The 27,037-nt window shown below is 40.2% G+C and overlaps 2 protein-coding genes across 14 annotated transcripts; both read left to right on the plus strand.

The window, feature by feature from the left end:
- Positions 1 to 7,334, plus strand: LOC127766881 (uncharacterized). 13 transcript variants are annotated; one of them, XR_008016308.1, is made up of 6 exons: positions 2 to 3,052; positions 3,171 to 3,485; positions 4,061 to 4,151; positions 4,278 to 4,366; positions 5,856 to 5,913; positions 6,945 to 7,334. XR_008016308.1 is itself a non-coding variant. In XM_052292046.1 (3 exons), the coding sequence occupies exons 1-2, from the start codon at positions 247 to 249 to the stop codon at positions 3,455 to 3,457; spliced, it is 3,093 nt and encodes a 1,030-aa protein (XP_052148006.1). In that variant the 5' UTR covers positions 1 to 246; the 3' UTR covers positions 3,458 to 3,485; positions 4,278 to 4,756. The 13 variants fall into 13 exon arrangements, 1 of the variants encoding a protein (XP_052148006.1); XR_008016307.1 differs by lacking the exon at positions 6,945 to 7,334 and adding an exon at positions 6,131 to 6,936; XR_008016306.1 differs by lacking the exon at positions 6,945 to 7,334 and adding an exon at positions 6,227 to 6,936.
- Positions 7,335 to 11,517: 4,183 nt separating this feature from the next.
- LOC127766745 (elongation factor G, mitochondrial) lies at positions 11,518 to 25,891 on the plus strand. The gene is made up of 20 exons (XM_052291880.1): positions 11,518 to 12,052; positions 12,693 to 12,914; positions 14,273 to 14,394; positions 14,487 to 14,637; positions 15,890 to 15,961; positions 16,254 to 16,349; positions 16,862 to 16,950; positions 17,069 to 17,135; positions 18,202 to 18,240; positions 18,374 to 18,434; positions 18,577 to 18,686; positions 18,771 to 18,845; positions 18,919 to 18,987; positions 21,131 to 21,252; positions 22,687 to 22,812; positions 22,903 to 23,023; positions 23,139 to 23,239; positions 23,570 to 23,630; positions 24,563 to 24,616; positions 25,574 to 25,891. The coding sequence occupies exons 1-20, from the start codon at positions 11,642 to 11,644 to the stop codon at positions 25,676 to 25,678; spliced, it is 2,274 nt and encodes a 757-aa protein (XP_052147840.1). The 5' UTR covers positions 11,518 to 11,641; the 3' UTR covers positions 25,679 to 25,891.
- The last annotated feature ends 1,146 nt before the right edge of the window (positions 25,892 to 27,037 follow it).

Consider the following 27,037-nt stretch of genomic DNA (forward strand, 5'->3'; position numbering starts at 1 on the left):
TTTGGTCGTCACCACCGTCACGCCGTGCCGTGCAGACCATCCTCTCTCTCCTCCATTACCATCCGCTCCCCCCGACTCCGGCGCCGCGCAGGTGCAGCGCAAGCATGGCAGAGTAAGGCGGAGACAGCGTCGCAAGCGGAAGCAGCTCTGACACTCGCCGCCAGATTCCGCTCCCCAAACACCGCACTCCAATTCCCTCTTCGTCGGGTGCATCGGCCGCCCACCAAGCCCCGCCCGCCGAACACCATGGCCGCCGGCTACGGCGAGCAGCCGCTGCCGCTGGTACAGGAGGCCACCGCCCGAATCTTCTCCGGTGGCGCAGACGCGTCCCGCACCACCGTCCGATTGGCCCACTTCCTCCTCCCCCGCGCGGGCGCCTCCCACCCGCCCGCTCTCCCGCCCCTGCCTCCCAGCGATTTCGGCCCCGTCCTCGACGACGGCCTCGAGGTCGAGTTCAAGGGCTGGGCGCCGGAATCCCCCAAGCTCTGGAGGCGGTGGGTCGCCAAGCTCCGCCCGCGCCACGAGCCCCTGTGGCGTAAGGTTGGGATCCTCGACGCCGTCCTCGCCACCACGTGCCGGGTGCGCCGCGACGAGGGCGCGCTGCTCCAGCTCGCCGCCTTCTGGTGCGGCGAGACCAACACCTTCGTGTTCCCCTGGGGTGAGGCCACGGTGACGCTCGAGGACGTCGCGGTGCTCGGCGGCCTGCCGCTGCTGGGCAGGCCCGTGCGCGCGCCGCCGCAGGACGCGCTCCGCAGCGACGTGGACGCGCTCGAGGCCGTACGCCGCGCTCTCTACCTCAGCAAGAACAAGAACAGCAGGCCCGACCGTACCGCTTGGGCGAGACATTTCCTCGAGCGCCCTCCGGGGAAGGTCGAAGTCGGCGGCGGCGGCGGCGACGAAGCGTGCGGGCGCCTCGAGCACGGCGCGTTCCTGGCCATGTGGCTGTCTCTCTTCGTGCTACCGGCGGCTCCGTTCGATGTGGTCCGGACGGAGGTGCTCCCACTCGCCGCCCGGCTGGCGCGCGGCCGCGGCGTGGCGCTCGCTCCCGCTGCCCTGGCTAGCATATACAGTGATCTCTCCGCGCTCAAGCGCTACATCAATTTGGAGAAAAGATATCAGGCCTTCGTCGTGTGGGCACCCCTGCAAATCGTTCAGCTTTGGCTCTGGAAGCGGTTCCCTGAGCTTCGCCCTCCTGAGACCACGGGCACCAATCAACCTGACGGCCATGGCATACCCACGGAATCCCAGTGGCAAAATGCTCTCAAGGTGCTTGACCCCGTTTATGTCCACGCAGTGTTCATGTCACCCAAGAAGTTTGAATGGAGGCCCTATGGGAGTAGCAGCTTCGCGCTGCGGCCAGAGATGGGTAGCCATCGTGTTCACGGCCAAGATATAGCAGAAAGTGCAGAATTGTTATCCTTCATACTATGTTTACGTGCTTGTGAGCTTGTGGGCATGCGCTGCATTGAGCATTACCGTCCGCATCGTGTTGCAAGGCAGCTCAGCTTTGACCAGGATATTCCTGGAACTCTTCCCCGTGTTAACTCAAACTGGGTGGCTGCATGGGAAACATACAAAATGGAGCCTAAGAAATTTGTATTCATTGTTCCCAAGTACAAGCCCGCTGTTACAATTGATTATGTGCAATGGTGGAAGCCTTACTTGTTGGGATGTGCTGCTGCTGTTGTTAAAGCTAGGAAGATGAAAGAACTTCCACTTTTACTTAGTCCAAGAAAAAGAAAGATTGATGTGCCTCCTGATGTTAGTCCAAAAAGGGTAGGAAATGGTGCAAAGGAAAAGGCAGTGGAATTGTCGTTTGAGGCACCAATAGGCTCAGTAAGCACAATAAACGAATTATCTTGTGTATCAGCCACCAAAATAGTACAAGGCAAATCTTTTCAGCAAGGTAATAAGGAACCACCAGACCTTGTCGTTGCACATGACAGAGAGAATAGAAGCTCGCTACATAGTGAAGTACTGCAAAATCTCCTTGTTGAGGATGCCACAAACACTGGCAGCAATGAAGCCTTATGTGCAGTAACTATAGCTGATATGCACTCAACAGAAGTGTCGTTTGATGTTCCAGTTGCCTTAGTAAGCATTGTAGATGAATTACCTTGTGTGTCAGCCTCCATAGAAGAACAAGGCAAACCTTGCCAGCAAGATAAAGAGGAAGCACACAACCTTTCTGTCACACATGACAGGGAGAATAGAAGCTCGCTACATAGTGAAGTACTGCAAAATCTCGTTGTTGAGGATGCCACAAACACTGGCAGCAATGAAGCCTTAGGTGCCATAACTGTAGCTGATATGCACTCAGCAGAAGTGTCGTTTGATGTTCCAGTTGACTTGGTAAGTATTGTAGATGAATTACCTTGTGTGTCAGCCACCAAAGAAGAACAAGGCAATGATTGCCAGCAAGATAAAGAGGAAGCACGAGACCTTTCTGTCACACACGACAAAGAGAATAGAAGCTCAGTAGTTTATGTGCACTCAACACCTGTTGTGGCTGCAAACACTGGCAACAACAAAGCCTTTGGACCTTCACCCATAGTTGATGTGCAGTCAGCACCTGAAGACGTTGTGGTGATCAGCGATGACAATAATGAGGATGAGGTCGGTGGGATGCACCAAAAACCACCGCAGTTGGAAACAGCACCATCCTCCTTAGAAGGGCAAAATACAGAAAGTCAGATAATCAGTGCAAGCAGTAATCCTCAGGACAGCCGAGTGATGAAAGATGTTAGGGTCCAAAGCAATTGTGATCACGAAACTGATAATGTTCGAAGCAATATTGTTCTCAGAAAAGAATCATTTGAAGTACTTGCTGTTGATACTGTCCAGCCTGGTTTTAATCTCTTGGATACACCAACAGGGGAAACGCAGACATGCGCTGTTACAGGACAGATAGACAAGGGATACATGGTGGAAAAAGAAATTTTGGCTGGTGTGGAAGGTATCAAAAATGTAAATGAAGACGTGTCCCCATCATTTCAAGAAATAAACTCTCCTGTGGAAGATTGCATGGTGGCCAATAGAAGAATGGGCTCAGGTATGAGGATTAATAAAAATACAGTTCCATATTTCAATCAAGCTATGTACCAAATAAATCATGACAAAAATGTGTTGACGATAACGTAAACTTTATGCTATTTTTTCAATTTTTGTAGGAAACAACTATTCTAGTGGTTTGGCACATGTGAATACTCAATTGATCAACAGAGTAGTTTGTACTAGGACACTATACTATCTTAGACCATTTTGGTTGTCAAAACATGGTCAGAACAAAGATGCAAGTGACACCACTACCGATGAAGGAACTTTCCAACCAAGACGGGAAGTTGGGACGCCACAAATGATTGAAGAGGCATTTGCAGCTCGACAAGCCCAAAAAGTTGAGTTGCAAAAGGTAATTGATCGCCTGAAGGAAGAGATTGTGGCACTAGAGGTTCCATGAGAGGACAGGTGCTCCTCAATAAATTTAGGTATGGCTTGGAGTAAATATATGTCAGTACTTTTGAGTCTTTAGAGCATGAGTCCTGATGTTATTATTACTACATTAAAATAGACTAACAGCGTGCGCTAGGCAGTGGCTGAGTGCTGAGAGAAACGTAAAGGGGCCTCATCAAAGAGATGATACTTAGGCCCCGTTCTTTTCTCACAAAGATAAAGATTTTACCTCGGTATCCGTTAGCACGCTTTTCAAACTACAAAACGTGCGAAAACTTTCTATATGAAAGTTGCTTTAAAGTATCAAATATATTCATTTTTCAAGTTTGTAATAATTAAAACTCAATTAATCATGCGTTAATGGCTTTCTCCTTTTGCGCACCCGCTTTTAATCTTCATCTTCAGAAGATTTGAACGGGGCCTTAATGTAGTATTTCCCCTAGAGATTTGCTCATTTACATGTTATACCTCACCCTTACACAGTGGATTGTGCTTCCTCATCTTGAAGTGAAACTAAAATACAGTTGATAAGATATTAGTTGATTTTGGGAAGTTCTACATTGGTAGAAGTTAAATCTAACTGTTGAATTCATGTACACCTCCCATTCAGAACTAGGATCACAGTGGAAGCACATCCACTAGAAGCCCCCAACTGACCAACGTCCTCGAGGCACCATGGTGGCCACCCATTCTGACTCCAGGTCTGCCACCAGTCTTTGAATCCCACACAAAGAACTGCCCTTCTTCCGCGTTGCTGTCCTCATTTACCATATCTCATGTTGGGTTTCGCTTGTATCATATTTGCTAATGGTTTCTTGGTGAGGTAGCCAGCGGCCAGCGGAGGCAATGAGCCGATGAGGGAGGCAGCTAAGCGAAGAATGAATGTGTTCAGATGCTGCTCGATGCGAAAATGGAGGTATGATCTATAGATTCAGCAGTGATTTTTTTTATGCCCGACTTATCATCTGATCATGGATTAGTGAATTGCATCATTGGTACTTCATGAAAGAAATTGTCGAGGAAGACTTGGGAGTGTGGTAGGTTGCAGGGAAGAACCGCATGTTGGTGAATGAGCTTGAAGCGTTGAATGTGTATTGTTTTTGCATCCAACCTGAAAGATGCAGATTTTTGCCTCTGATAAGTGGAATGCATTTAGTTGTTTTTTTGTCCATTGGATCGACATATATGAACATTCAGCAGTAAGAGGTCCTTAAGATGGCCACTTGATGACATGGAAACCCTGTTGGTGCGATCAATGTTTTGACGAGATCTGTTGCTCTTCGGAAAAGAGAACTTTTTGAATTAATTTGCTTATCCGAAAGAAGTGTGTTCATGGTTAATATGCATACCTTTGAGCACAAATGACTTATGTTAAGGGTTGATTAACCACTTTTGTACTTTTTTTTGGGAGGAATCATTTATCTACTTGTTACACTGGTAATACTTGACCATTAACTGAAAACATGCAATCTGCTTTAGCATCCACTTCTGAATTTTATATGTAAATGGATGCAGAACTCTGCTTTAGCTAACCATATGATTCGGATTTTTCTTAAATGATACTGCTGAATGTGATTTGGTACAATGGGATGAGGCATCTAATTGTATTGCTTCAAATGGAATGGTGTTTTAGATAAACCTCAGTATATTTATTTTTAGGCAATAGCGTGGAATCATGCTGGAATTCAGAATAAAAGGCATTAGGTCCATCCTGGAGTTTAGAATAAAAACCCTCTCTCTCAATATTGTTTCTCATATGATGGCAAGTAGAATAAAAACCTCCTCTCCCAATATTGTATCTCATATGCTGGAGTTTATATTAAAAGCCTTAGCTCCATAGCTTCTGGTCGTCATTTCTGTTCACCTGTTAAGATATCAGGGTTCAGACTTCAACATGGTTTCATTGTTCTAGGTCTTTCAGGCTATTTAATCAATAAAGTATGTCTATGATCAGATTAAATTGTCATATTTTACTGTGATTAGCTGTCCTTTTCCTTCATCTGAATGTTTTGAGGTACTTTTAAGTTTCATAATCTAAAAATGTTTTGCGGTTCACATCATAGTAGCCTTCACTAAATGTGAACTGCCAGAATGTTGCATACTAAATAATTACACTGATTGTTCCCCCTGCTGAAACTAGATGAGCATTATCTGAATGTTGCCTTTTTATGTGTGATGTTTCTCCAAAACTGAATGTGAATCCATTATCGCGGAATTATGTCAGTCCCATTTTACAAAGCTTAGATTTAATATGATCCAGACTGAAACTCGATTCACCTCAGTTGCAAATTATTATGAGTTTTATTGTATACATCCAAATGAAAAATTAGTCTCTTCGTTCCAGTTTGCTGTCCTGCAATACACGGCGCACATTTGGACTAACAACTCTTTTCATATTTGTGCAGTTTGAGGTGGTGATCTTTTCTCCTGAAGATGAAAATTAAGTTTTTTACGTAAAACGAGGTAGTATTAACATATGATTGATTGAGTTTAAATTATTACAAACTTGAAAAATAGATTAATGTGATATTTTAGAGCAACTTTCATATAGAAAGTTTCCGCACGAAACGCGCCGTTTAGCAGTTTGAAAAGCGTGCCACGAAAAATTTTAATCTTCATCCAACTTTCATTTGGGAGATACTGATTTTTATTATTGGCCTTTATTTATTGTTCATGCAAGCACTGCGGATAAGAGGAAGCCATAATGCGGTTATTACTAGCAGAAATGGTAATGCATGCTCAACTAACACCGTTCAAATTATTCCATCAATTTTAGGTGCATAGAAAGCAATTCAATCCTGATAAACATCACGGTATTCATCTGGTTGTTTACATGCGCAGCAAGGACTTAAGGGATCGTTTATGTATCATCGATCTGCGATGTAATAATATAGATTATTTACCATGTCATTCGGTTGCTTAATAAAAATCTGTGTATGTAATTATCACAGGAGATATAGTAGTGAATGATCAACAATGTACTTGTTCTCATAGTAACTTTGGGTTGTTATTGTCTCTAACACAGAAGATCATTTTGCCAATAATAACTGCATTGTGTATGCTTGATTTCCTTACATGGCCACCCTGTATCCAGATTAATCAGGTATTCTTCACTTGATGTTAAATATTGGTTACCATTAATTATTTTCTGTTATCCAGATGCAAATACAAGTCCCAGAGTTATCTGCCATGAGGGGTTAAGAATAAAGTGAAAAATGTTGCTTACAAGATGTCCTCATGATTTTGGTATATTTTAAATTAACTGTAATCCACCACTAACATGCTTTGTATGTCTCATTTCACCCTATCTACGACACTTGAATTAGAATCATGCGCTCGTCATGGATGGCGGGTCAGAGTAAAGCAAATCGATCAATTGATATAATAGATCTATAAGCAGTTTGCTTTTTATTCGTTCTTTCCTAGCATAACTACTTTTGTATTTTTATATTAGTATTTTGTTGTTCCCTAATATCGAAAATTCTTAAACCCAGGCGACTGTCGCGGGGGAGCCGGATCAGGCGCTCTCCCTGCGCGCTCACCCCCCCCCCCAGGCGCTGCATGCAGGCCCTGGCCCCACCACGTCTCGGCTCCTATCTGTCATTGCAACAAATCACTAACGTATTTTGGAAACCCTTTATTAAGGGAATTTGGATTTTTTTTCACCAAAAATGTTTCATCTAATGTACTCGCAATGTTTCACTATGTATAGATCTAATGTTGCAGTGAACTGAAATATTCCATTGCAACAAAAAAAATCCACATATTTTGGAAACTCCCTATTAAGGGAATTCGTTTCATTTTTTGTTCCACCGAAAAATGTTTCACCTAGTGTACTTGTAATGTTTCACTATGTATGGATCAAATATTGCAGTGAACTGAAACATTCTTTCGTTTTTTTGATGAAACATTGTTTTTATATGAGGTGAAACAACACCCGATTTAAACGAGTGAAACATTTTCGATCTACTTAGTGAAACAATTCCGATATACCTGATGGAACATCGTGCAACATTTAAAAATAATTCAATAATAAGTTGAAAAAAAATTCGTCGGAATATATCTATGTGTGGTCTTGTTTTGAAGATTTAATTGCAACGAATTTAATGGTGCAATCGGATCATAATTTGGATAAGTAATTTAAGAGAAAAACCAGTTTAAAGTAGTTTTGCACGTAAATCGGACGTTGACGTCGTGTATTTTTCTCCAAACCAATTGGGCGCCCGATCCGTAGACTCGTCCCCCTAATATGTATCAAAAATTTTGGTAAACGATTTCTGTAGCGACTAGCTATATATAAGTACATGGTAAAAGTTATTAAGTTTGTGATATAAGGATTATTGCCTATTTTGCTTGCAATGGAAGTGGAAACAAATGGATGAATATATCTTGCACAAGTCCATTTGCAATGCCACTATGCCAGTTCAATTCAGAAACTTCAGCGGTGGTGACTGGCGAGTGGCGATTTACGGTTAGATATAAAGTGAACTTGCCTATTATTTAAGTATTACAAAAAATATAGCAGTGATAATGTGTTCTGCACAAATAAAAGATTTCATTCTGGATGTATTCCTGGTACTTGGAATTTAGAAGAGATGCAATATAAAAAGTGAGTCCGGATGAATAAAATTGGAGTTTCATAATTTCGTAGAATTACAGAGAACCTTTTCAGTTATACTATCTTGATAAGGGCGCCCCCGCGTCGCTCCTAGGGCAAGGGCGACACGGGTGGTGACCGCCGCCACCGTACCACCACCCTCGCCCCCTTCCCTTCTTCGCCTGGCCGTTGCTTGAGCGAGCTGTCAGAAACCGCGCGGCCGCAAAGACGGTGGCGGCGGGGCCTACTTTCTCCCCGAGGTCGCGGTGTCGGAGCCCACAACCTCATCTGGTCTCAGGCTGCGACGGCCGCGATGGTGCTAGGTTGAGGGTTGGCTACCGGTGGCGAGGAGAGTGGCAACGTCGACGGCGAGGCGGAGTCGACTAGGATGACGAGGTTGAGGCGGTGTTGATCAGGGCGACGATGGGAAGGCAGTGCCTCCGGATATGGAGTCCCTGGCCAGATCTGGCCATCTCTCGTCCGTATCTGACCTCCCCGGCATAGGAGGCCGGCTCCCGAGCAGGTAGCGGTAACGAGGCGGCGGGGTGCGGCTGCATGGCGATGGGGTGAGGTAGGAAGGGTGCGGCGTTGAAGGCAGGCATGCCCGCATGGTACCGACAAAGATGAGGAAGGTGGAGGTGGCGATAGGATGGGAGGAGCTGGGAGCATAGCGGCGACGGTTTTCTGCCGACTTGGCTGCTTCCGGCTGAGGGCTGGCGCATCGCAGAGGCGCACAGCTACACGGGTAGGGTGACGCTGTGTACGGTGGCAAGCCTGATGGCGGCGGGACTGTGGGAGGCTAGCGCGATGAGCAATCGGAGTTGCGAGTGGTCGGTGCGGGCAACGTCAAGGAGGCTAGCTCAACTGACGGCGTGGAGGCTGATGCGGGGGACGGCATCCGTGCCATGGCATGGCGTGCTGGCTAGAGCTTTGGTGGCGGCAAGACGGATGATGCGGCGGTGATGCGGACAGGCGGCTTATGGCGACGTGGGTAGCCTGGCTTAGGCGGCGACGACGGTGGCACCGCGAGGTGGGTGTTGTAGGCCTACAACGGGTCCTAATCGAGACGCTAGTCCTCTTGTGCTGCCACAAGATGGCCATGTTGGCAGGCTAGTGCAAGGGAGAGGGGATCCATTCTTCTTTCTCACCCTCTCACTCTTCAACCTAACTGTGTGTATGGATTGGAGCGCGTCGGATGTTGAGCACCTACTTGATGGTCGGTTGATGATAGGGCGCTGGCACAATGGCTACGTGTTGAAGGAGTGCGGTTGGTGGTAGCTTCTATGTCCAGTAGAAGAATCGATACGGGGGTACAGGAAGATTACGGGGCGAAAGCCTAGCCTCTCTAGGCTAGCAACGGTGACGCCTGGGGGTGCCGTTTTCCTCTTGGGGCGTTGTTGGGTGATCTCTCATGTCCCCTAATGGATTCCTCTAAGTGAAAACCACGTCTTGAATCCCAGGACGAGCGACGACGGTATTCTCAGTGTTGTACGCTTCCTGAAGGCGTCGTTTAGAAGATTCTTTTCCTTCGGGATGTCGTTTTCATGTCTTTTAGTAGTGGGCTCTAGTTGTAGATACGTGATGTGGTTGTAATTTTCTTTTCCTGACTATAGCCTTTCAGGGCTATAGAGTTGTATTTTTTTTTTCTGTTCTATTAATATGAAACGTTGCACTATCATGTACGTGTTGTTTAAAGAAAAGAATTTTGTAGAATTGAAACTCATGGCATCTCATGTCTTGTAACTTAAAATCAGCTGGGGAGGTGCCTTTGTATGGCGTGATTTTTTTTTTTGTTGAAGAAATTACTTCTGAAAGAGAGAGGGTATGTATTGGACTTCTTATAGGAGAAAAAAAATCACTGCATGGATTGTAGGAGTTTTTTTAGCTGTCGCTTATATAGCTATAAGATATGTAAACCTAAAAACAAAAAATAATTTTACAATAAGGTTTTACATTATAATTCTCCATGATTTTGTCAAATCCTATTCTTCCAATCGAAAGAGTGTATAACAATAGAATCCGGTGCTCATAAATGTTACATAAATATTACATGTACGTGGGTGTAATTAGTATAAATTTATATACGTGATGCTATTATTAGTATTAGTGAGTCCATAGATTTGCCACTGGTCTTTGTTTGACAGCGTGTTAAGATGGTGTACTGTGTATATTTTTAATGGTGTGTGTATGTATATATTCTGTGTAATAGAAAAAAAACTCTGTAGTCCTAAATCCTAATACTTGGATCGAAATGATCAAACGAAAAAAATGTGGGATAAGATTTAAATCCTACATAAAATCCTTCATTCTCTAAAATCTATCAAAAAAAAATCCCCCCTCTCCCCCGTTAGACCTAAGCATATATGAGATGTGAAGAACATCACTCTTCTAATCAAGCATAATCTCAAAGTTTAATTATCAAGTCCTTGTTGTTGTAGAAAAAAAAGTGTTATGTTTGTTATGTTGACTATACGATTGCTACGCACTGAAAATACACATTAGTGCACTAATCGTGATCTTATCTCATGTTTACCTTGCAGTTGTAGTGCATCAAGATGTTTTATATTTTTTATGCTCGCACACATTTTTTTTAACTTTCTACACCATAAGTTTTAAAAACTACTATTAACTCGAAGTTTTAATATTGACCATGCCATCCTTGATAATAGGGGTGGACAAAATAAATCGAGAAACCCAAGAAAACAATAAAACAAGATCGAATATGAGAAACTTGAATTCTTAGTTGTCGATTCTTTGGTTAGTGGTAGCTTCGTGAAGATCAATTTTGCCATAGTCTTTTTGCTCAGGTACCCAAACTACTCGATCTATCTAAACTCACCAGTTTCGGCGATCCTTCAACATCACTAATCTAGCATACCACCAACTCAAATCTCTTACTTCTAACCCTAGCTGCCTAACGGCAGTGGCTACCAACCCATCAGATCTGCTAGTCACATCATTGCTCCACTTCACCACCTTGTCATGTCTTCCTCCACGCTTCTGCTTGCACTTATCTCTATGTCAAGCCGTCACCTTTTCCAGACTCCACACTGCCACCTTGTGCAACTATCAACATCATTGCCTATTGCCGCGCCACGCTATCTGTGGCTCTATGCTATCTTCCGCGTTATTTCCTGTGCATAAATTTAGTTTACTTAGTTAGACCTCGGTTAACCAAATAGCCGATCTACGCATTTTTTGCAACAAAGATTGGTTTTTCTAATTTTAAAAACCAAAATTTAAAATACTAAAAAATATTAATCACGCGCCCATCCATAATTTATAGCTGGCAGAATAATATTATTGTGTAAGTTTATAGTGTTGTGGTAAATAAAGACTTGTCATTGTCACCCATATAAACAATGTTACCATAGAGCACTTATTATTTATAGAATTTTTAGTTGAAAACTAATAATAAGGTTTAAAGATTAAAAAGAAATCCCCAAGAGTTGAACAAATTTGCCCTCTTCATTTTTCCTCGACGGCCCAGCTCCCTCGACCAAACAGACCAGTAGGGTTTTAGGAGGCAACACGCCGCCCTGCGCCGCCGCCGCCGCCGCCGCCACCGCCACCGCCAGATTCTCCTAAGCGGCGATGGCCATGGCACGGCGTTCCGCCTCCCGTCTCCTCTCCTCGTTCCGCCCCTTCTCGCTCCTCCTCCAACCGCTCGATGACGCCCCTTCGCTCTCGGCCGCGGCGGCAGCAGCGTCGGCCCGCCGGGGGATGTCTTCGGCGTCGGCGCTGCGGGCGCGGGACGAGAAGGAGGTGGCGAGGTGGCGCGAGTCGATGGACCGGATGCGGAATATCGGAATCTCCGCGCACATCGACTCCGGGAAGACGACGCTGACGGAGCGCGTCCTGTACTACACCGGCCGGATCCACGAGATCCATGAGGTGCGTGGCCGCGACGGCGTGGGCGCAAAGATGGACTCCATGGACCTCGAGCGCGAGAAGGGCATCACCATCCAGTCCGCTGCAACCTACTGCACCTGGAATGGATACCAGGTCCATCAAATTTCTGCCCGTCTCACTTATCTTTCTATTCGATTCGTATACATCCGATTGCCTGCTAGATCACCATGTTTTGGCTATCGAAAGGAAACTTTCAAATCGTTCACTAGTGTGCTTATTACTCTCTAGCAAATTTATAACAAATAGTGTTCTCTTGATTGTTTACTCATGTGCTTCCTTGTTTAGTTGCTGATTCTAATTCCTTTTTGATAATCATATGCTAGTGAAAGCATTGTTAAACTAAATATGCTGGATTTGACTAATATGTGGTGTATAGTTTATATTGAAGCAATAATTAGACAATTTATTTGCGTTTGAAATAATATAATAGTAATATACTATAATTTATGTTTTTAACTTGTTATTGTCTCCCAATGTATTAGATTTTGTCTTCATATCCATTTTCTGTTAGTTCCAGGAGTATTTTATGGCACCTTATTCATTTATCTTCCACTCTATGCTGAACTTTTGTTTGATATTGCTTTAATATCTTGATAAATTACTACCATGCCACTATGTATAAAAAATACTTGAAAAGGTACATGTATAATGCTCTTTGGATCAGTCTTGGATTGCTTTTTAGGTTTTGGTATAAGTATTTGAAAGTGAAACCTCAAGATACAATTTTATGCAGGTTAATATCATCGATACTCCAGGTCATGTGGATTTCACTATTGAGGTTGAAAGAGCACTCCGTGTTCTTGATGGTGCTATACTTGTGCTATGTAGTGTTGGTGGTGTACAAAGTCAATCAATTACTGTCGATCGGCAAATGAGAAGATATGAAATTCCAAGGGTTGCATTTATCAACAAGTTGGATCGCATGGGAGCTGATCCATGGAAAGTTCTCAACCAGGTAACCATGAACTCTTTATCCTATGTTTTGCTGACAAATGCTTCCATTCTGGTGATACAGAATTTCTCAAGAACATTGATACATCAATATGACTAGTACAATGAAAAATTAAGCTGAATGTTTTTTATTTGATTTACTGGGCTGTCAAATGAGTGATGATGGGCTGTTCTATCAGATTGTATCAGGCGCTGAAACTCCCGATACACAGCTGATGGTATGTGAGAACTAGGGTTCTGAAACCAGTTTGGCTGGAATTACCAGCCTCCATCCAGTAACTGGCTGGTACACGCCCGATACCTGATTTTACCTAAAATTCAAATCCAAAATTTGGACTTTTCCCCAGTAACCTCAAACTGGTAGAATAATTCTAAATTTAATTTCATATCCTTCTGTCCAATAGTTGCCCTTATAACTGTTCCTTGGCTCTGGACCAGTTACTGGGCAGTAAACGCCGTTAATTTTAACTATTGTAACCCTGACCAGAACTATCAGACAGATACAATGGTTCGGAGGAGTTTCAGTGCCTCATAGTCCATCCATCTTGATGCATTCTGATGCCATCCTTAGAATTTTTATGATTTGGAAAAACCATTGTCCTCTGTGAACAGAAGTCAATCTTGCATTCCATTCCATGTCTGCAGTGTGCATTAGTTGATCTGTACAATGCTGCAGCCGTCAACCACACATCAACGGAAGAAATTTGTCTAAATTACTGTGGTGAAGCAGGACTGGCCAAAAATCATATGAGGGCCAACAACACATTACGTAGAACTTTATCAAAGGAGGCCAGCATAGCATAATAAAAAAGTACAATTTGGTCTTTGTTTAACAACCTATCAGTAGATGGAAGGACAAGGACAAAGACCCTCTTTGGAGTCAACTAGACCGCTGCCACTTCTCTTTCGTTACCTTTTACTGCAAAAAATAGTTGATACTTGATAACAGAAGTGATGTTATTGAGTTGTATTTACTTGTAGCTTTGCCTTCTTGTTTTGATTTTATTTGCTGATATTATTGAAGATGGTAATGGAGCAACCTGTCGGCCTTTACTTTCTCTCCTGTATAACCTTATTAGTGTCTAGCACTTGTTTTTTAGCACCTATAAGATGCTACATGGACCATGATTACACTAACAGTACAGTTCTCGTGGTGAAACTACTGCAAAGCACCATTTACCTTATTCCATGGATTTTTGTCCCTGATGTTTTGTTCCATCTTATTCCTAGTTCCTGTAATTGATTTGTTTTTGGTCTTAACATTCCTTTTATTTCTGATGAGGCATTTCACAGTGATATGTTGCTATTTCCATAGCTGATAGCTTTCATTTTCTTTCTTTCTTTTCTTTTTTGCTATTGAAGGCACGTTCCAAACTTCGGCACCACAATGCAGCTGTACAGGTGCCGATAGGATTAGAAGAAGAGTTTGAAGGCCTGGTGGATCTTGTGGAGTTGAAGGCTTATAAGTTCGAGGGTGGTAGTGGGTGCGTCCCTGTTCTTTACAAGTTCTTCACCCTGAAGGCTATGTGCATTTGGATATTTCAATAACATACCTAGCCTCATGTTTAATGTGCAGCCAGAATGTTGTTGCATCTGATGTTCCATCCAACATGCAAGACTTAGTCATGGAGAAGCGGCGTGAACTTATTGAAGTTGTTTCTGAAGTAGATGATCAGCTTGCTGAAGCTTTTCTCAATGATGAACCAATACAAGCTAATCAACTCAAGGTTCGTTAATCATACTTCAATTTTTTCGTATATTATAATCTTACTCTGCCATTTAATATTCATGGAATTATTCATATTAAACAATATTTAAATGCCTGTGTATTGCAATGGATCTCAAATGCATAATACTATAAAATGTAAACTAGAAATAAATCGAAGTTCCTTATATAGAAAACCATTGAAGACCAATCAGTTCTCCACTCTCCAGGCTGCATCCAGATGTCCAATATTTTACTAAATCAAAAAGACCATAAAAGAACCATTATGCAGAAATTTTTTTATTTAAGTTTATGCCCTCCCATTCATATTTACATGACATTTAGGCCACTGCACAGGAAGTAAGGTATCAACTCATATGATCACACTACCATTGCTAATTTCTTCAACAGTTCATTGTGCATGGTTAAAAGTCTTTTGGAATAGATTAGCAATACACTGCAGAGTGAAAAGAGGACCTCCCCAGATGGCATGCATATTGTCTCAATAGTCAATGGAAGTCCGTAAAGTATTTAACATGAGTAAGGGTAACAGGGCATGCTCTCAAGCATTCTCCTTGAAAATGTAGAACCTCATATTGTTAAGCAAAAGAAAAAATACACTTGGCAATACTTTATTGCTGATCTGAAGGGGTACAAAATTCGCATCCTACCATCAAGCCCTAGAGAGAATCATGTGACCAGTCACATGCATATACACGGTGATGTACCCACCCCACGGGTCACACACATATGGATATACTATATTTCGAGGTGAGGCCACTGTCATTGGTTCAAACATTTGTAGGAGTAAATATATACTATGTCCGTTCCAAAATATATAAGGGATTTTGGCGATGCATATATTTCGGGATGGAGGTAGTAATAGTATATAAGAAGAAAATTCATCTGAAAAGCTGTTCCAGCTTAGGGGTGAATCATGACACCAATGATAGACGAAATCTAAGTATTTAAATTCAGTCTTCAATCATGTTGAAAACTTGTTATTGTTCCGGGTGGAGCCTGACGTTGGTCAGGCCTAGAGCTGAGCAATGTGCCCTTGGCCAGCCATGAAAAATCGATCAACTATGTGATAAAACATATTTAGATACTTTGTAACCAGATTTCCATGTTGAACTTTTCAACATTAGTCATGATATGATATTGTCTAGTAAATTTACTGACATGGATTTGTAGAATATCAATTACTTTATGATTTAGTCATTAATTAACTTTTGTGCTACTTTTGTCTTGATATCATATTTCATTTTGACCAGGCAGCTATTCGAAGAGCAACAGTAGCACGCAAGTTTATACCAGTTTACATGGGAAGTGCATTCAAAAATAAGGTTTGTTTCTGTTGTTCCTCATATTTTTTATTTAACTATTGTTCATCCTGCCATTGAAAATGGAATATTGTAATACCTTTTGTAGTAATAGAAGTCGGTTCTTAAGCTGAGTTGAATTCCTAATGATGTTTAAACATAATATAATAGTGTGTACAGCTTCATATTGCCCAGTGATTTTCCAATGTAATAGCAATCATGGGAATGGGAAAACTAACAACTGTGAGATTTTCTTTAAATTAGTTGCTGGATGTTTCAGAATTTGCATGAGCTTACATTCTGACTGGTTTCGCAGGGTGTCCAGCCGCTTCTTGATGGTGTGCTTGACTATTTACCTTGTCCAATGGAAGTTGAAAGCTACGCACTTGATCAAAACAAATCAGAAGAGAAGGTAGCACAAAATCTCTAAGATATATTTAATAGGCAACTGTGGTGCAAATGTTTTTGTTTTATGTGCTTTACAACAGTTCCGATCTGAGGATGGTCTGAAAAATAGGTTGGGAAGGAAGGCAGATAATTTTATTGCATGTACCGATCATTTGCACTCCCTCCATTTTTTTATAAGGCATATAGTTTTTCTAATCTTGTTTCAAAATATAAAGCCTGCATGCCAATTTTGCTTGTTTTCCTTGTTTGCACCTATTTATTATAGTCTCTCTCAAAACATATCTCAGTAGCTATTCTTTTCTATTTCCATTGCATTTAAAAGTGGGTCGCATGGCAATTTAAACTCATCTTTCTCTTGATTTAGTACTCTTCTTAATCCTTGTGCCCACTCAAAGTATGCCTTACATTTTGAAACTGAGGGATTAAAGTTGCCATTATTTGTAACAATTAAGTTATTCTTTTACACTTAAAGTTACTTTTAGCTTTCGTAGTGAATTATTCTTGTCTCGATGTCAGGTCTTATTGGCTGGAACTCCTGCTGAGCCACTTGTGGCATTAGCATTTAAGCTGGAGGAAGGTCGGTTTGGTCAATTGACATATCTAAGGTATCTGACAACTACAGACTAACCTTTTTGCAGTATCATGCGCTTTACTCTGAAGTAGAGTACATTGCTTTGACTTTATTTCTGAACTAACCTTTCCTTCATGTTGTTGTCGTTCTAGAATCTATGATGGGGTTATAAGGAAGGGTGATTTCATTTACAATGTGAATACAGGGAAGAAGATCAAGGTAAGATTTAATTCTTAGCTCAAGCAAGGCAGTTGAAGCAGTTGGTTCAAATTGTCGTTAGCAGGGATTTTTAATAATAAATCATAGCACTATGTCCAATTTTATTTAGGATCTCTAAGCAACTATAGATTGAATATGTTGTGAAGACAACAAGAGGGATTTATTGTGATAGAAGAGTACCAATTACTGGTTTAATTATGTGCCAGAGCATTTTTTCTTTATAAGAGCAAAGAATGCACACAATCTATTATAGCTATGATTACTATGGAGGTGACTAGCATAGTTCTTTGTGATGAATTTCAAACAATATAACAGTATGTTCTGTTTGGCCAACTCAAATATCTTTTTTTTTTTTTTTTTTGGGGGGGGGGGGGGGGGTTGGGTGGGGGTTGACATGGAGAAGAATGGAGTTTTATACCTATTTTCAAGTTTGAATTCCTACGTATTAGGATGTCTTTTTCAGCTATCTAAACCTAAAAAAATGATTTGGACATTTATGTGGTGCTTATTTAGACATTAATAGCTTAATTGGTGCTTGTTTGAGTTCAAATTTGTTGCCTTATGCTTTAAACTTATGAACTTGAAAATTTGTTTTTACCTTTCCAATGTTGGAATTTAACTTTTGACTTAATCTTCTAGCCTGCTATGTAAAATATTGATTTGTTCTTTTATATTTTATTTTATAACAATTTAAAACTAATATATGAATGTTTAAAGTTATTGCTTGTTTTCGGTGATTTTGTTGAAACATTAATGCTGATATTTTTTAATTAAATTATATTTTTAATATTGAAAGCTTGTAATTTGTTTGAAATGTTCATGGTAAATAAAATTTGAAATATCCATTATTGAAAATTACCTATTTAGGAAAATTCTTTTTTTTTTACTTAGAAATGTGAGCATTTATGTTGATTCTAGCTTTTCTATAACCCTAATGTTTTATATAACTGTGTGATATGCATGGCATTTCAAATAATATGAAATCATTGGTAAAACGTAGCAATTATGCCAGGAATACATTAGATGCTCAGTTAGAGTTAAAACTTGTGCCATTATGTTTTTCTAGGTTCCTCGCTTGGTAAGGATGCACTCCAATGAGATGGAGGTAAGTTGCACCAGATGTTGTAACCAAAATCATTACTAAGTATTAGTTTGATCTGATCATTGGAGTAGATTGTTTCCTTTATAAGCAAATCCACCCCTAGGCTAATATCTTCTTTATTCTGTGGTCAATATAGGATATTCAAGAAGCACATGCTGGTCAAATTGTTGCTGTCTTTGGTGTTGATTGTGCGTCAGGTAAATTTTTGAGTGAAGTGTAGGGCCACAGGCTATTCAAGAAGTACCTCTGTCCACTATACTACCATGTGCTCTTCGATTTTCTGTTGACATTTTCGGATTTGTTCTGTGTTGGTCTGATTATTTGTTCTCGCATCAATAGGTGATACATTTACAGATGGATCAGTGAAATATACCATGACTTCCATGAATGTCCCTGAACCTGTGATGTCCTTGGCTGTCTCCCCTATATCTAAAGATTCTGGAGGACAGGTAACTACTTTTCTATTTTCAAGAATGCTATATTAACTTTAATACCATACATGTGACAAATAATTAATTAAAATAACATTTCAGTTTTCAAAGGCTCTGAATCGTTTCCAGAAAGAGGATCCTACTTTCCGTGTAGGTCTGGATCCAGAAAGTGGAGAGGTTTGTTTTGTTATCTGTTGTATTTTTCTAAATCTATCATTTGTGAACTTTAAAGTGTAAATTTTGATCGCAGACAATTATTTCTGGGATGGGTGAGCTGCATTTGGATATCTATGTTGAACGCATCAGGAGAGAGTACAAGGTAATATATACTTAGGTCAATGGCATGATTCGTTCCCCTGGCTATATGTGCAATGCAATTTAGGATTGATGGATGTTTATTGTACTAAAAGCTTGTCTGTGTAAGGCTATATTACCAGTGTTTGATGAAATCCTCCTTTTACAGCCAAACTAGTCCATTCTTTTGTGAGATAATATGTCAATATCATGCCTAACTGGCCGTGGATTTGCCAGTTAAGGAAGCACATATCATGATACGCCTATTAAGGAGGTAGATAATCTCTGACCAACACAATAGGAAGAATATGTAAAACAGCCATAGTTATCCTGACCAATCACAAAAGATCATTTGCTACCTGTTTGGTGTGTTTTTGTGTGGGGGAATCATATAGCTACCCAGCAAACCTATTCTCAAAATCAAGAGATCTCAGAGCTGGATGTTACATTCAATTGTTAATAATACTATCGTATTATTTTTGGTTTGGTTTATCCCTGTATTGTCCTAGACATGAAGATGCGTTAATGGTTTTATTGACCTTTTCCAATTTTTGAGGTGCTATTTTGATTAATAATTTCCAAACTTAAGTGCACTGCAATACATGGTTGTTAAGGCGGTAAGGCGACCTGAGGCGACCCACCCACGCCTTACCGCTATAGCGGTAAAGCGCTAAGGCATGGCTACTCCTTAATCTACGTGATTAGCAGCGATTAGAAGAGGGAGATAAAGAAAATTAGCCTAGCAGGCCAGCCCACAAAAGCCCATTAACCTTCATACCATCCCATGGTGAAGGAAACAACCCTAATGCCTGCAGCAGGTGTGTCTCTCCTCTCACAGCGCTGCCTCCAATGTCGCTTCTTCCTCACGCGGTCACGCCTGTACATCTCTTCTTCCTCGTGCTAGCTCTGCTCTATATGTGCTCCTTTCTCCCCTGATTCAGAACGAATCCAGGTATGCTTCTATTTGTATGTGCCCCTTCCCTTGATAGATCTGACACTGCTCCCTTGAGTCAAAATGAATCTGGCACAGGAGAGAGAGGAAGAGAGTGGAAACCAGAGCTGAGGAGTAAGATGGCAATGACATGGAGCAGAGAACAGGGAAAAGGGTGTAGTTGGTGCTGCCTTCACCTCTCTCTTTCTCTCTCTCTGGGTTATGGCCTTAAGCCCTTAAGGCGGAGGGACACCTTAACCCCTCAGCATGCCCTAGCGCTATAGGGACGCCATAGCGACGCTATAGCAACACCTTAACAACCATGCTACAATATTAATGTAACTATAGTCTTTCATGTGGTGTATCTAGACTATTTACATACTGTTGGTGAAATTTTAAAATTGATTACATGGACTACAAATCCTTTGAGAAAGAACAGAGGGAGCATTTGAGGTCCCGTTTGATTTAGATTATTGAGTGGATTATTGCTGTGGATTATCTACTTGATTATAGGGACAAATTACATATTGTAAGCAATAAACTTAACAGATATCTTAAAACAAGTGGTCTAAGTAGTACAGCAGAAGAAAGTTTTTTGAGAAAACATATTTTCCGAAGCTTGGAGCAAATAACCCATTTCAATAATCTGGTGAATAATCTGAAAAGATCAGTAGTTGGTCCGCATTTTGGTTCACATTAATTATTGGCCTGAATTCTTGATACCGATGAGGTTCCTTGCTCAGATGGCCAATAGGGAACTGGCAGTAGGTTAAATATACAAAATATATTTTACACTAGTTTGGTGAAATATCATGGTGTTTGGTTTGAGTTAACAGATGGAAAGTGGGGCATCGTTATCCAATCCTCTTTAGTTTAAGTAATGGTGCGAGATGGTAACATGACCAAGCCATCCCTCATGGTGACAAGGTAAGAAACTGAAAAACTGGGCTATCCTGCCAAAGCTGTAGGGTGACCTCAATATGGACCAAATCATCTTAGGATGGGTTCACTCATATGTTCATTTATCTTTGTGATACTGTGGAGTGAGCACTAAATAGCAGAACTCAGATAAATTTCTCTGCACTGCCTGATGCCTGATTGAGCCACTGTTATATGATTGTATGCCTACTGTTTTTATCAATTGAACCACATCCCTATGTTGAAAGTTAAGATCATCTTAAATCCTGTATGGCTACTGAAACTTTCAACAAATCTAAGTCTCCTTCTACATGTGTAGGTTGATGCAAAGGTCGGAAAACCTCGTGTGAACTTCAGGGAAACTATCACTCAGCGTGCTGAATTTGATTACTTACACAAAAAGCAATCTGGTGGTCAAGGTCAATATGGACGAGTTTGCGGGTGAGCTCTTATAAACCTTGTTACTAATAACAATTTAATTCTCGGTTTAATTTGTGGGTGCATCTTCAACTTATTCGCTTCAAAAATATTAACTGGCTTCTAATACATATATAGGTTATAATGTTATATAGGGAGATATGTATTTCATAAACATGATAATTTGGAAATGTTTAGTGAGAAAATCTACTTCTTACCACTTCATTTGATAAACACTCTCTAGCTGAGCAGTTTACCATTCCTATGATTCCCACTTGTATGATGAGTATTGCATGGTGAAAACAGTACACATGAAGTGCACCATGGTTGGAGCACTGCACCTAGGCAATCAATTACACTGAGCACATGTCAAATGCATTGCAAATCCATCTAGATTGTAGTGTTATTATTGCCGGATTCTGAAAAACAGTTAAAAAAAATCATTTTAGCTGTCAGCTGCTTATCATAGACGGTATATTTGATCAATGGTTTAGTAGTCACTTAATTTGATTGGAAGGAGTGGACTTAAATTCATAATTTAGCAGTCACACTTCACCAAAACTGTTGCAATGCCCATATGTCACTTATATTTGATTGGAAGGAGTAAAATGTGTTTTTACTTCTGTTAGCCATTGTTTTGCTGTCTTGTATCATTTGGCTGCAACTTGTAACCATCTACACATGGTTCATCTGCACCTGGGGTTCTTTCAATTGGGCTCCTAGGCAATCCTTTTTTCTCATGGTAATACTCAATACTGGTTTAGTTGCACATGGCCTTGGTTTAATCTTCTATCCATATGTGCTTCATTTTCCTTTGAGCACGTGACTCTTTGGTTTTATTTTATTGAGTGTTTGAAATAGCATCTCCGATTTTGGTTCTGACCATGTTCAGTGCATTGACTTGTATATGCTTTTATTATTTCTTTCATTTTCTGCTATGGGTCCATCTTTGGTATCAATTTCTTTATTTTTCAATTCACACATGAAATCAAAAGCCTGGATTGGGCATTTCATATTTGCGCATAACCATATAATAGGTGTTAGTTGTTCCTTATCATATTAGGCACTTGATGATGCCGCAGTGGACAAAATACAAATGCTTGTGCCCCTAGAGTTAATTAAATTGGTGATGGTACTTCCTTTCCTTGCATTACATGTTTATTTTGTTGGTCATAAATACTAAAATTTTACTTTCTCTGGAAGGGTATCATGATGTATGTGTAAAATACATCTTACAAAAGCTATGTGCGTATATCTTAAATACACTGGTGCACGAAAGAAGGTTTAGATCCGCCAAACTCCGTTAGAAAATCAAAATCTTCTGGTTTACTTTAGTCCTTTTGCTTATGCCATGCTATCCTAAGTTCCTAACAGTTGTTATCTGGATACATTTATCGATTATTCTACTGAAGTTCGTTGGAGCTATCAATTGTCTTCACAATAAGCAACAATATGCAGGTACATTGAGCCTCTTCCATCAGAATCTGATGGTAAATTTGAGTTTGATAACATGATCATTGGACAAGCAATTCCTTCAAACTTCATACCAGCAATTGAGAAGGGTTTTAAGGAAGCTTGCAATTCGTGAGTCCATGTCTCCCATCACGTGTTAAAAAGTCTATTTTGTTTGCAGAGTGATAACTTGTGTTTGTGTTTCCATTCTATGCACTGCAGTGGTTCGTTGATAGGGCATCCTGTGGAAAATATTCGAATTGTGCTGACTGATGGTGCTTCACATGCAGTGGATTCCAGCGAACTTGCTTTTAAGTTAGCTTCTATCTATGCTTTTAGACAGGTGAGACTTGTTATATTTGTACAATCGGCATTCTTTCAAGTAAACAGTGACATTAGAGTGATGAAAATACAAATCTTATAAATTGATTTGCTCCTTTTGTCTCACCTTTTGCCAGTGTTATGCTGCTGCTAGACCTGTAATATTGGAACCAGTGATGAAGGTGGAACTAAAAGTTCCTACAGAGTTCCAGGGCACGGTAACCGGTGACATGAACAAGTGAGTGTTTGATCGTAACTTTGCTTCTACTGAAATGTATGGTTACACACTCTTAATCAGTTTCATGTGAAGTGTTCCTTTTGGGTTCAAGTTAATATTTTCCTGCCATTCACTGGAAAGACAGTCTGTTATAGTGCCATTAGCTGTGATGCTGGCATGTTGAGCATAGCACCGTATGCAATTGACAGTTTGATACCGATGATGGTTTTTAGCAAAATGTTACTTTTTCCTCATCTATTATGAAAATTTCCTTTTAGCAACTTGTTTGTCAAGTTATAACTATGCCTACTAAGTCTAAGTCTAATATTGTTTTCTTCATGTGGAAAACAGGAGAAAGGGTATCATTGTTGGAAATGATCAGGAAGGCGACGACACAGTTGTGGTTTGCCATGTATGTAAAAGCCTTGGTCCATATGATTTAATCTTGAAAATATAGTGCTTCATATGTTATTTGCTAGTAAGATAGAATGTCTAGGAGTTTCTTATCGAATTTTATGGTTAACATTCATCACTAGTAAGATGATAAGCCATATTAACAACATTAGTGGATCCTACGGCTCTTGAAGAGAAATACGTTTCAAAATGTCATCCTTTGTTTTATATGCTCAAGATGTCTGGGAATAATCCTGCAACTATTTCAAAGGTGTTACATTTCACAGGTCACACCTATTTGTGTTGAAAATTGTCCTTTTGTGATTCCTCGTTCTTTATCTAGTACCCGGTTGCAATTTGTTTGATATAGTGTGGTACTTGTTGTACAAGTATCAAAATTCCTTACAAGATTTATTAACATAAAAAAAGTTGGGCTGCTAAGAATGTGGCACAAACCATAGGGCATTATTTGTCCTGTATGAAAATTTGCAGCAAGATTGTCCATGGATAGTCACCTGTGCCTTGTAATGTTGATTGTTATAGGTTGATCTTTCTATGGCTTGCGCAAGATTTGTAAGAAAAACAATTGAAGAAATCAGAATAACATTGCGCCATTGCAGAACTAACCACAACACTACAGAACTCGAAGTGCCTTTGTAATGGGTAAATATGGTGGGCTGGTAGCATAGATATTGTATTAATCTACTCTTAAGAACGGCTAGTTTTGCACAAAAAAAGAGGTTCACTTTCTACTTCTTTTTTTGTGCAAAAGTAACTTCACTAGTTCGGTGATTTGTTCCTATTCAACCCTACATTATCACCTGATGTGTACTTATAGACAAGGAATAAACGTTTTCCATAGTTTGTAACATAGTTACTGTGAGAAGTACCATTCTCATTTTTTGTTGAGTTTAATAATAAACTAACGAATCACATCTCGCTCTCTTTCAGGTTCCACTAAACAATATGTTTGGATATTCAACAGCTCTTCGTTCAATGACACAGGTCAAATGTTATTCTTCTATACTTTGTCTATCTTTTATTTTATTGACTTATATATACCCAGAAAATGCTCTTTGTTTTAGTCAGTCAAACTACTCTGTGATAGATTGATAGTCAGCAGAAATATCCAATTATCATCTGGGCAGCAATGGCTATGATTTTCAAAAAGAGTGAAAAATTGCTACCAGAGTGAAAAATTGTCCCCTGTATTCAATAGTAGTGCATCATTGCTGTACTCCAAAAATAAATAGACATACTGCATGTGATATGTTGGCCAAAGTACATGCTCTGTTGATGAACTTCTGCTCTTCCATATAGTTATTGGTGTTCCAAAGTACTTATAAGTATGTTCAAAAGTATCTACTCTTGGTAACAAAAACATGTCCTGAACTATGGGCAGTTAAAACTCAATTCATTATCGAACATATAAGTTAGGAACTGATACATGAAAATAGTTTCCTTATATTGAAAACATATCGTTTTGGACATAATTCTAAGTCAAAATTTGAAACTTTGAACATTTATACCTTTTGCACTTTTAGTTGGATTGAATGGATGAGAATCATATCTATAGATTTGTTTCGGAAAAATACTCTCATAATATTTTTATTTCATTGGATTATGTGAATATGTTGCAATAGAAATTAGTGGCCAAAGTTGTATTTTGAGAACCATGTCAAATGTTTAAAACAACATGCTTCCAAAGCCAGATATTGTATAAGTTATGAAACCATGTCAATGTTTAAAACAACATGCTTCCAAAACCAGATATTGTATAAGTTATGAAATAATACTTTATAATGCTAAATCTATTCTGATTTTATTTTAAATAAATCAAGGTAGTGGTTTAGATGACATACTTTTTTTTTTACTCGAGAGAGTATGAGTGCCTGAAAATAGGGAGAACCGATGAGTGATATTTTGCGTATTTAATTTATTAGTTATTGTTGTGTCCTGCAGGGGAAAGGTGAATTTTCGATGGAGTATCTGGAGCACAATACCGTATCGCAGGATGTACAGATGCAACTAGTGAATACGTACAAGGCCAGCAGGGGCACAGAGTAATACAGAAAAAAAAGAAATAGTCACTTAGTTAACGTTGCATTTTGTGGCCCTTAATGATGCTAGGACATCACTAGTAGAGTGATTCTTCTAGATTACATAAACAAATTTTGGTTTCACTTTGTATGTTAACATTGTATTTTACGGCCCCCCGTTGTGATGAGCCATGACATCACTAATAGGTTTATACATGGGTTTCTCGATACGACGATAGAATTGTGATACAATAATCTGCACTCCTTATACGCAAACGTACGTGATGATCGAATTAGAGCAAGTTCTGTTTGGATAATGAAAATTTCGTTATTTCTTCAAGAAATTTCTGGTTTTGTGATTTGTTGTCCAGTTTTCTTGTGGTTACCAGGGAAGTTGTCTAACTGGCCCTGGCTCCAAAAGGTCTTTGCCAATCTAATCCTGCTTGCAAACAACCATGCGCATCATCAAAGCCAACAACTTATGGGGTGTAGGCGCTGAAGTATTATTATCTGCGGGAAAATTCCCGACGTGCCTTGTGTTTTTACCTAGGAGAAATTCTTTTCATGTCCTTTTGCCTCATCACACACGTGTCACTGAGTTTTGATTCACTCCGTACTCATTCCACGTCTTCGTTTCCTTCTGTTGGAGGGAGATTACTAGCAGAGGTGAAACTAGAGAGTTTATTAATACATGATTAATTAAATATCAACTATTATAAATTTGAGAAATAGATTTATTTGAATTTTTGAAATAACACTTCTACTATTAGAAATAGTTTATTAATACATGATTAATTAAATATCAACTATTATATGATGTCACATAATATAAGGGATTTTGGAGAGATGTGACATCATATTTAAACGAATCTAGATAGAGAGCATATTTAGATAGATAGAGAGCATGTTTAGATACATTGTACTAGGATATGTCACATCTCTCTAAAATCCCTTATATTATAGGACGGAGGGAGTATATAGAAGACTTATGAAATAGCTTACCATTTAACTATTTGAAAAATGTGCTAAGGAAAAATGGGAAGTTGAAGTTTGGAGTTGGAAAAAAAAACAGGGCTGAGCGCAGAGCAATTTGACATATATGGACATATGACGATGAGAGTAAAGCTCACGAGGGGTTGGGTGAAGATTTGACGATAATTGTGACGAGTGGCTTTCAATGTGCTCCACACTTTTCGTCATCAGGCTCCTATCCTCATTCTTTGATCTCGTCTTCTCCCTTTTTTGGCCGTATCTAGTGGCAATTGGAGTGTAGCCATCACATCTAGCAATGCCTTACGATTTGATGGTGGAGACACTATAGCGACAACGGTGATTGGCGCTATAGGCGGAGCAAGCGACGACTACAAGGTCAATGAGACACCGTCCG

The sequence above is a fragment of the Oryza glaberrima genome, chromosome 3, assembly GCF_000147395.1.
Source record: "Oryza glaberrima chromosome 3, OglaRS2, whole genome shotgun sequence".
NCBI lineage: Eukaryota > Viridiplantae > Streptophyta > Magnoliopsida > Poales > Poaceae > Oryza > Oryza glaberrima.